The 11,786-nt window shown below is 41.1% G+C and overlaps 1 protein-coding gene across 1 annotated transcript in view; it reads left to right on the top strand.

Annotated features, from left to right (window-relative positions):
• LOC122800353 overlaps nt 1-11,786 on the top strand; it is a 422,686-nt gene that overhangs the window by 403,469 nt on the left and 7,431 nt on the right. Inside the window, exon 6 of the mRNA XM_044069802.1 lies at nt 9,632-9,714. Coding sequence (XP_043925737.1) covers nt 9,632-9,714 — 83 coding nt within the window. The remainder of the gene's footprint in view (nt 1-9,631; nt 9,715-11,786) is intronic.

Below are 11,786 nucleotides of genomic sequence, written 5' to 3'. Positions count from 1 at the left end.
CTTCAATAGACATGATTAATTGAAATCATGGAATACACAATAGGATAAAGAGGAAACTAATTAATAATTTGTGAATAAATACAGTGTTATTTTCAACAAAGATGAGAGAAATCTTACCTCATTCTGTGAACATATCCTATTTTGCTGGTATTAGCATGAGTGATTTGTCTGTACATACCCTTTTTACTAGACCCGATACACAGTATTTGGTTTAGGCATAAAAATGGGGGGCCAGGTTCAATAAAGCCTATACTAAGTGTACACAATATATATTCAAAAACATTCTTATCACATTTTTGTGCTTTCTAGTCAAGCAGAAAGATTACACTACGTGTACATGTAGTCTACACTTTGTGATAACTTTTATGAATCCCAGTCAATATTTAAAGCTGAAAGAATATTAGTAGGAAAACTAAAATTAGAAAGAAGAAGGTGCGAGTTATGTCTGTGTTGTCTGTTCACTCAGAACAGTGTACACTTAGTGTACACCTAGTGTAGGCATTATTGACTCTGGGGCAGGGGGGGGCTTTCCATGTGGACGGTACACTATATGTAATTTTCTACAGCAGTGAGGGGATATAGTTATGATCATAAGAATAACATTTTTTAATGACTTGCACAGTTATAATACACTGAAATAATGTATGTTTTGTTTTCTCCTTCTTCAAAAGCCTGGAGCAGGAGCAAATAACAGACTCTTTTAGAGTTGATTTCAAGAATTATCTGTGTCCATCATTTCCACACTGCCTCAGTGGCATTTTGGGTTTTCTGCCATGGTAACTGAGTAATAGCCAGCTGTTAAATGCTCAGGTTCTCCTTGGTCTTTTTGCATGTGACAGTTGACTGAGCATAAATTGGGAGGGAAGCCTTCTGCTGTCAAAGGAAGTAAGTATTTGGTCTCTTTTTCTGTCACACAAAGAAGAATGTCCTCTAACTTTTAAAGGATCCAGTGCTGATTTTTCTGTCTTATTACTCAGATAACCCCATTTGGGGACCACCCTCCTCACATTTTATAGATTAATAATACTCTTTCTATTTTATGTTTATCTAAAAGTATGTATTTTACTTTTTTATTTCTGTCAGTGTTTGCATTAATCCCTATAGGAACTTTTGCTTGTAGCAGTATTTATTTGGCTTCTGTATTTGACAATACAAGTTTTTACTGTCTCTGAGAAAACTTTTAGTATTTCTCTCAAATGTACAGTGTATGTATGTGCTGTTTGACACTAGGGGCTGTCTCTTGTAATTAGAACTGCAAATTAATCATGCTTGTCTTTACTGTTGTTACTCTGCTTTATTTTCATCTTTTGATAGGAAAATATTGCAAAACCTGAATTTTTCATGATTTATTATAAGTATGACTCTGTTCTGTGTGTTTTTAACATTAGATCAAGATTTTGCCATGAATTAAGTTACTTGAATGTACTGTGGATATTATAGGTTCATAGGTAGGTACTAAGCTATCAGCCCTGGGGCCTATACAAGCCCAGCCAAAAAGGTACCCTAGCTTTTGCCACCCAAGAAAATTATTTTCCTGGCCCACTGTCGAGCAGAGCGGATCATCTGTTTCCATTTCTTCCTGTCCTCTGCATCATGCTTTTTCACACCAACCGCCTGCATGTCCTCTCTCACCACATCCATAAACCTTATCTTAGGCCTTCCTCTTTTCCTCTTACCTGGCAGCTCCATACTTAGCATCCTTTTCCCAATATACCCAGCATCCCTCCTCAGCACATGTCCAAACCAACGCAATCTCGCCTCTCTTGCTTTGTCTCCAAACTGTCCAACCTGAGATGACCCACTAATATACTGATTCCTAATCCTGTCCATCCTAGTCACACCCAGTGCAAATCTTAACATCTTTAACTCTGCCACATCCAGCTCTGACTCCTGCCTTTTCGTCAATGCTACCGTCTCCAACCCATATAACATAGCTGGTTTCACTACCCTCTTGTAGACCTTCCCTTTCACTCTTACTGGTACCCGTCTGTCACAAATCACTCCTGATACTCTTCTCCACCCACTCCACCTTGCCTGTACTCTCTTCTTCACCTCTCTTCCACACTCACCATTACTCTGAACTGTTGATCCCAAGTACTTAAACTCATCCACCTTTACCAACTCTATTCCCTGCATCCTCACCATTCCTCTACCCTCCCTCTCATTTACACACATATATTCTGTTTTAGCTCTGCTGACCTTCATTCCTCTCCTCTCTAAAGCATATCTCCACCTCTCCAAGGTCTCCTCAACCTGGTCCCCACTCTCACTGCATATCACAATGTCATCTGCAAATATCATAGTCCACGGGGCCTCCTGTCTAATCTCATCTGTCAGCCTGTCCATCACCACTGCAAATAAGAAAGGGCTCAGAGCTGATCCTTGATGTAATCCCACCTCCACCTTAAACGTATCTATCACTCCCACCGCAGTCCTCACCAATTTCACACTACCCTTGTACATATACTGTACCACTCTTACATACTTCTCTGCCACTCCCGACTTCCTCATACAATACCACAACTCCTCTCTACGCACCCTGTCATATTCTTTCTCTAAGCCAACAAAGACACAATGCAATTCCTTCTGAACTTCTCTGTATTTCTCCAACAACACTCTCAGAGCAAATATTGCATCTGTAGTGCTCTTTCCTGGCATGAAACCATACTGCTGATCACTAATCATCACCTCCCTTCTTAACCTAGTTTCCACTACTCTTTACCATAACTTCAAGCTGTGACTGATCAATTTTATCCCTCTGTAGTTACTGCAGCTCTGCACATCACCCTTATTCTTAAAGATAGGTACCAAAACAGTTTTTCTCCACTCCTCAAGCATCCTCTGACTTTCCAAAATTTCATTAAACAATCTGGTTAAAAATTCCACTGCCATTTCTCCTAAGCACCTACATGCTTCCACTGGTATGTCATCTAGGCCAACAGCCTTTCCATTCTTCATCCTCTTCATAGCTGTCCTTATTTCCTCCTTACTAATTTGCTTCACTTCCTGATTCACTATCCCCACATCATCCAACCTTCTCTCTCTCTCATTCTCTTCATTCATCAGCCCTTCAAAGTACTCTTTCCATCTACTCAACACACTCTCCTCACTTGTGAGTACGTTTCCTTCACTGTCCTTTATCACCCTTACCTGCTGCACATCTTGCGACCCCTAACGGGAACAGCCGAAAGAAGATGATGACTGTCGAGCAGAGCCACAGAGGTGATCCCCAGGGTGAATTTCGTATTTCCCATCCAAGCATCAAGATTTTTCTTGAAGAGTGCTAATGAGGAGCTTTGTTTGATATAGATAGGTAGTTTATTCCAGAGTATGGGAAGTCTCTGGGACAGGAATCTATCCCTCCAGCATGTTCTGTTTATTGTGGTGACAAGGTTTAGGTCCCTAGAGTGTGTAGCTCGGAGGGATTGGGATTTCTTTAAGTGGAGCATGTCCAACAGCTCTGGATTTGACATAGCTTTGCATGTTAGGCAGAGATCACCTCTGAATAGGCAATATGCGATGGAGTAAAGCTGGAGTTTTTTGAGATGGTCTGTGTAGGGCATCTGTTTGAGGCCAATAATCCTCTTTGTGAGGTATTTCTGCGGCCCTTCCAGTTGTTGTAGATGTCTTGTGAGGTACATACCAAAAGAGGCATTGTACTCTATAATGGGTCTAATGAGTGATGAGTAGAGTGGAACAATGACCTATTTTTTTCTGGATAAGAAACCTTTTTTGATGAGGTGTGCCACGTAGAAGGATTTTCTGACTACTGTGGCAATGTGATTATCAAAGGAGAGACTACTGTCCACCTGAGTCCCAAGGTCTCTTATCACACTTTTGGTGTTAAGTATACTACCGCCTATGTTGTAGTTCATGGGTACAGAGTTTTTACCAAAGGGGATGACAATGCACTTTTTGGCATTGAGCTTGAGGCCATGGCTTTGACACCAGGCATCTGTCTCAGTGAGGCCCTTTTGTAGGATGTCCACATCGTTAGGAGTTTCGATTATGGCCCTAGTTTGCAGTCATCTGCAAACTTCATTAGCCAAAGACCTTCTGTGTTAGCCTGTACTTCAGAGAAGTAGATACCAAACAGGAGAGGACCCAGGACTGAACCCTGTGGTACTCCACTTGTCACTGATCTGAAGTCGGATTTGGAGTCTGCTACTTTCACAGTGTGGATTCTGTCAGTGAGCCAGTTGGCAACCCATCTTGTGATATACGGATTTATACCTAGTTTAGTGAGTTTATTTATAATTCCAGAGTGGGGGATGGTGTTGAAAGCCTTGGCAAGATCTAGATAGGCTGTGTGAACCACCTTACCCTTGTCTACAGCTTTGGTGACTGCTTCAAAGAAGTCTATCAGGTTTAGGAGACATGGTCTGCCTTTTACAAAAATGAACTGGGTGGGGTCCAGAGTTTGGAGATTACCAATGTCTTTGTTTATAAGTTCCATGATGATACATTCCATGTCCTTTCAGATCAGGCTTGTCAGGCTAATGGGGCAGTAGTTCCCGGGGTCCGTGGTGGCTCCCCCCTTGTGGAGTGAGATAACTGTTGCTGTGTGCCATTCAGCAGGCACAAAGCCTGAGGTGAGGCTATGATTGAACATGGTACTTAGATGGGGTGCCAGTTCGTTCTGTAGTTCGTGTAGAACGCAGCCTGGGATGTTGTCTGGTTCCATGGATGCTGTGTTCTTGGTTTTGGAGAGTATGGTTTTTACCTGTGTAGCCGTGATTACAGGAACTTTGCATTCTTCCGGTATAGAGATGGGCTCTTTAGTGGGTGAGAGGGGGGTAAAGTTAGCACTGAACCTATCTGCCAGGATGTTGGCAATATCAGTTGGGTCTGTATATTTAGTGCCATTGTGCTGTAACTCAGAGCAGATCTGAGTATTGCCATTGAGATTATTGACATAGCTATAGAATGCTTTGTGGTTGTCTTTAGAATCAGTGGCAATTTTGTTTTCATAACTAGCTTTGAAGGATTTTATCAGCAATCACAGCTTCTTACTGAGGCTGACCAGGGAGCTCCTCGACTCATGGGATTTTACTCTCTTTTGCATCAGTTTCTTTCTTCTGTTGTACAGTTTGTTTATGGCAGGGGACCGCCAGATTGGCTTCCTTTTTTTGGAGGATAGCGTCTTGGTTCTGTTTGGGATAGCATGATCCATGCACTCATGTAAGTGCTTATAAAGTGCAATTGTGTAGGATTCAGTAGTCATAACTGTATTGTCCATCTGCATGGGTGTCATGAAGTTTACCACTTCTGACTTAAGAAGCATGAAGTTGGCTATGGAGAAATTTTTTACCATGGTTTCCTTAATGGGGGGTGGGGGCAGGATGTGGATATCTAGGGTAATTAGCTTATGGTCGGATCGGACCAATGAGGCGTTGACTTCAGGTGTGGAACACCAGTCACTCACGTTGGTAATGACTAGGTCTAGGATATTGTTTCCCCTGGTGAGGGTGTGCATATGTTGATCCAGGGCATTGGAGTTTATGAATTCCAGAAAGCGTTGAGCAAAGGAGTTTGTACATAAGTAGTTTTCCCAGTTAATGGTGGGGTAGTTGAAATCACCCATTATTAGGGTGTTTGATTGAACCCTAATATTTTCCAGTACATCAAGAAAAGAGGAGTGGGAATCCTGGGGCATGGTGGGTGATCTGTAGCAAGCTAAAATTTGGATTGCAGTTTTGCCCAGAGTTAGTTGCATTTGGATAACCTCGGCTTCATTATGCTGAGCAACTAGCCTGGAGGTGTGGATATCCTTAATGAATATGGACACACCTCTGCCTTTGGTGTTCTGGTCCAGGTTACATGGCCGAAAAGTGTGGTATGAGTTATAGCCTGGTAGTGCAGGGGTGCTCTCTGGAGCCTTGAACCAGGTCTCAGTCACTGCACAGATATAGATGTTCTCCATTTTAAGGACTGCCTCGAGTGAGTGCATTTTGAGATTTAGACTTCTAGCACTGAGTAGCATCACGCTCAGTTTTTGCTTGCCTGTTCCTGTTACGGTGGTGAATTTGTCATTTGAACCTTGCCTAAAAAGGCACTATAGGGGCGGCAAGAACCTTAGCCAGTATCCAGAATCCCAGGGGTGACAGGTGCAGGCCATCACTGGCAAAGCATCGTGGTCTGTTGACCATGTCATCCAGGCAGACAGATACTGGATCCCTTTAGAACGGCACCAGAAGCTTAGCCCATTGTTGAAGTCAATCATTTTGTCCTTGTACCGGCATCATTCTGGGTGATGGCAGAATGCTACTCAGGGCTAGGGTCATACCTGCCTGGGCTACAAGATTGGAGAGCTCTTCCATGCCTCTTTTCATGTAGTCCAGGGAGGTACGTCTCAGGTCATTCACACCAACATGGACAATGACAGAGTCATATTTGTACTTGTTGTGGAGTGACCTGAGTGCGTGGGTTATGTGGCGGATCCTGGCACCTGACAGGCAGCTGACAGTAACCTTCTCCTTGTTTAGCCTGATGACTGGGACATCAGTGTGCCTGGCTATAGAGTCACCTATGACTAGTGTGTTTTACTCTCTTTGACAAGAAAATATAGTTTAAATTGGTATTAAACATTATTTTATGGTAGTTTAACATGGTTAAAGTGTGTGGAGCTAATTTTTAACACTGCTTTGGCATACTGGTTACTTTGGTGTCTGGATTTCTGTACTGGAAATTTTTTAACATCTGCCAGTTGTAAAAGAATGCTGAACATATTTCAAACTGTTTTTTTGTGATAATAGGACAGTTTGGCAGTGATACAGCGATTAGTGTTGTCGCCTCACAGCAAGAGGTTTTCCTGTTCGATTCTCGGCTGGACGCCTTCTGTGTGGAGTCTGCATGTCCTCTCCGCAGTTGATTGATGTTTAAAGAGATGCAGGTAGGTGCGTTCGTGAATGGGTGTGCCTTCTTTGAAGGTTGGGCATAGGGCTGCCAACTCGGCACTGTAAAAATCCACTGCCAACCATTAGTGGACCGGAGTTCTGCTGTGCCGATCCCTAACCAGGAAAAGCCGACAGACTTTAGTTTAGTACAGTTTGGCAGACCTCATCGTGGTTATTGTGATACATTATCCCCTGACTTCATGGATCCTAATTCTGATATCCCCCATCAAATTTGGCTGCACCTAAAATGAAAAAAAAACAAGTTAAAAATATGTTTCAACCTATGGTTAGTGATTCTGTTAAGGTCACTGCTTGGCCCACAGACCACTTAACTTTTACACCATCTCCCTATAGTGTACTACTATGGAATAGGGTTTTAACACATCTAATGGGGCTGTCCCAGTACCAGGCACATGTATAGGTGAACCTAACCCTTTAGGTGAAGGGGTAGTCCAGGTTAAGACACTTCTTGCCAGATGTAATACTCTGTCCCCAGTTATTTTATTGAGTAGTGAAGTTTGCAAGAAAAGAAACAAAAGCTTCATCATACACCTGATAATCAGATTATAGCTGTTTATAAAGCTGATGTGGTTTCCTGGGCTAAGAGTGTTTGACAGACAGCTAAGAGTGGTGGTTGTGTTCCCATACGTGGCTCTAGTGCTAGTTTTTCTAGAGACCTTTCTGTTGTTTCAGAGAATGATGAGGAATATGAAGAGAACAGTCGTGATTTCCTTTTTGACACTTCCAGTCACTTAAGTTCATAGGCTGAATGGTGTTCACTAGACTGCCAACCACCAGGATCTTTATAAGCCTAGCCATGCATCCCATCCCACTTGTGTCCCTATGTATCATGAGCATTTAGAAGGGAGTATGTTAGTTAGGAAGTTTCTAGAGGTTATGTGGCTGGGGGTATATTAGTTTGGGCATTATTGTCTGCCACTGTCTATCAGAGACATGGGGGCCAGACCCAGGTAAAATGTTTGATTTTCCATCCATTGGTCAAGGTTATCCTTAAATAGGGTTAGAGAGGACTCTACTTCACATGGATGAACATGGGGGCCCTCTGAGACACATATATGTCTCACCAACATATCTTATTTATGTCCCAAGCAAAGTTGAAATCCTTGGGTCTAGGGTTTCTGATGTTGCTTGTTTTGTGGATGTGCAAAGGGTCTATCACAGCTGAATCTGAACGTGTCTAATATGCCAGGGATAGATCACCTCTCAGTAACCTATAGCAGACTGAGTATAGAGACAGAGCTTTAAGGTAATCCATATAGGACAATGTGTATACTCTGGATTCTCCTTGTAAGGAACCTTTGTGGGAGTTACAACTGTTGGCTATGTCTGGTCAGGTACATGCTGAAGGGAGCATTATACTCAGTGATGGGACTGGTAACCTGGACATAGAATGATTTTCTTACTACTTTGACCACATGTTGGTCAAAGGCCAGTATACTGTCTACATATGTTCCCATATACCTGACTACCACCAGGTCAACTCTTAGGCGTGTCTTATCAATGGAGTAATTATCCTGAGTGGCAGTTTTCTTGGTATTAAGGTTTAATCTGTGACTTTGTTACCAGTCATTTGTCTGTGTTAGACTCTCTTGTAAGATGTTTGTGTCATGTGGGGAATCTATGACACCTCCCAATATGCAGTCATCTGCAAACTTTGACTGTCAAAGACCCTTGACATTAGCTTTTACCTCCAAGAAGTAGATGCCAAACAGGAGCAGTCCCAGCACAGACCCAGATTAGTCATAATAATGGGTCTGTAGTTCCCAGAGTCAGTTGATTGTCCACCCTTGTGGAGAGGGATAACTATTTCAGTCCTCCATTTTCACTGTACTAAGCCTGTTTTGAGGCTATAGTGGAAAAGTGACCTCAAGTAGTCCTGATAGGTTATTTTTCAAGCTATTTAGGGGACATCCCAGAATATTGTCAAGGCCCATTGAGGCTGTGTTTTGAGTCTTAGTGCTGCCAGGACCTCTTTCTTGTTAATAGTTTGGGTGGTTATGCTAGTAGTTATTTCATGGGTGGAGTGGGGGGTGAAGTTTGAGCTGAATTTGTCATCCAGCAAATTTGCAATGTCACTCTGCTTAATGAAGGCTACACCAGTGGCCACCAGTTCGGCACATTGCTGTGTGCTGCCTTTGAAGTTTTGGACATCCCTGTAGATAGCCTACTTTGAATTTTTCAAAAGTGAACCTGAGCTTAAGTCCAAACAAGTGCTCATGTTTCCTCAGATGACTGCTCGATTTTATGATTTTATTGCTTGGGAGGAGTCTAAAACTACCCCAGAGCTAGGTAGGGTGTATGGCATTATAGAGAATAAGATGCAAAATTATGTGGCTATCCACCCTCTCTTTCTAGCCTTGGAATATGTTTATAAAGCTGTCTGCAGGACCCTAAAAGGCTCAGAGGAAATATAAAGTCTCCTCAGATATGATAGGTCTCTTTTCTCATTTGACTGCTGACCCTGTTGCTATCTTTCCACCTACCTGTTTATATAAAAAAGTTCTTGGCTTTATCTAAACCAATACCACCTGATAAAGAGGGTAAATGGCAAAAGGATATCTCTTTTTAGTAATCTAGCCTTTAGAATATAAAATTCTCAAGGCTATATGTGGAAATTTAGTTTACTGCATGTTTATAGTATGGATGATTTTGCTGCATCCTTACCTGCACAGCAAAAGTCTTATATTAATGAAACTGTTTCTAATTTGACTTAGGTTTTGAAACATGCTTTGAGATGTATGTGTGAATGTGCAGAAATAGTCTCAAGAAATGGTGCTTCTTCTGTTGCATTAAGATGGTATGCTTGGATACATAATCAGAACTTCCTTGATGATTTAAAAGCCAAAATTTTGAATGCACATTTAAATTTTGAATTTGTGTTTAAGGCCTCTATTATATAGATTCTCAAACAGTGGAATGATAGAGGCAAATTAATGTATGGTGTATCTAGGATTTTTCATATACCCAAGCTCTCCAGAAACAAGGAGTCTTCATTCAAGGGGCAGAACAAACAAAAATCCCAGACAAACAAGAGGGGGGGGGTCCTTCCTGAAAAAGAATCAATCCCATGCAAAGGAATGAGTATGCCGAGGCACAGGTTATGACTACTACCCCTCCTGCCCTTCCTCCTTCCCCCATGCTCTCTATCGACTCTGCAGCCTGTCCACAAGTGAGAGGATACACTTGGCAGTGGACAGGAAATCCTCCCGCTATCAGGGGATTTCCCCCACACCCACCAGGTCAAACAGAGCTGTTTCCTCCAGTGCTCCATCACATGGTAGAAGTAGGGATCATAGAACCAGGGTCTGTAATACACAAAAAGGCAAAATAATTTTACTCCAGAATCTTTTTGGAACCAAAACAGACCACTCCTGGAGATCCATCCTAGATTACTCCATTTGAACACCTTTGTAAGAGTTCAGAAATTCAAAGATAATCACCTTATAGTCAGTCCTAGCGTTGCTTCCACACGCCGTTTCATGGTGACTCTACATCTCAAGGACGCTTATTATCATGAAAAAACAACAGCAACAAACCGACTAATGCTCCACAAAAAGAATAAATCCACGAACTTGCAAGCTAGTAATGCAAACTTTTTATTCCATAAAGCTCTTTTCGTCTGGCTGGATAGCTAGACTTCTTCAGATGCAATTAAAAATTCAAAACACAGTATATAACATGAACATCAGTCAGCTGATCTGCCCTACTAATTAGAACAGCTGATCAACACCAACCAATGCATATACAAACCCTCACAGCCTAAGCCCAAATGCCTTAAACACACATACCATAAATGATATCTACTTCTAGATAAATTAATTAAAACCTACTAACATATTTATTAATTTAAATCATAATTCATATATCTATAAATATTCTAAAAACATTCTAAAAACATATAAAATACTTGATATACTACATGAAAAGTATAGAAGTCAGAAACCATACCTATAAATTAGTTTCTGACTTTAATTATGTACATACTCCAAAAGCCATGTAATTTAAACAAACTAAAACAGTTAAACTAATGATGCAAAACTCATACATCGCTCCTACTGGGACAACTCTATTTAGTAAAATAATATAATATAATATGCATAACATGTAAAATTCATAAAATGTTTGCTATGTAAAATAATATACATTTCTGCCCTAAAAGGTTTTTAAAAAACTGCTTTAAAAATATATAGCTGTGATTATCTTAAAAGACTTTTCAGTTTTAAAATACATTTGATAGAATACATCTCAAGACCTGGATAGAGATATGCAAACGTACATAGCTGCCAAAACAATTCCATTTTTTTCAAAATGTATTGGGCCACCTCTAGCATCTGAGGTTACACATTCTATAGCTCTAAACATAAAACCATGATTAGGAAAAGAGTGAGTGTGTCTAGCTAAGGCATTGTCTAGTTTGTTATTTCTAATGCTATACAAATGTTCATATACTCTGTCCCTCAACCTTCTATCAGTCTTTCCGATATAGAAGGCAGAGCAGTTGTGACACTTAGCAAGATAGACCACTCCTTTTGTATTACAATCAAACCTATGTTTAGTAGTATATCTAACCCCTCTGATAGAGAAGTTTGTCCCTACCTCTATGTATCTACAATATGGGCACATATGACATTTATACATGCCCCCCATATCTCAGATGAACAGGACTTTTTGGAGGAATGTAACAAACTAGTAGAAATGTTTAAAAAGAGGGGCTATCTGGATGTATTATTGGATAAAATAAGTCAAGAGGTAATAATAAAAAAGAGAATTTTAGGTACTTATAGACCTATTGTAGTCCCTAAACCCTCTAACATAGGTTTAGATAGTGTTATTGCCCAAGAGGGCACTTTATTGGATGAGCTACCTAGC

Source organism: Protopterus annectens, chromosome 4.part0 (assembly GCF_019279795.1).
Source record: "Protopterus annectens isolate FY-2018-M chromosome 4.part0, PAN1.0, whole genome shotgun sequence".
Lineage (NCBI taxonomy): Eukaryota > Metazoa > Chordata > Ceratodontiformes > Protopteridae > Protopterus > Protopterus annectens.
Note: the sequence above shows the minus strand (reverse complement) of the source record. Positions and strands in the feature narration are given on the sequence as shown.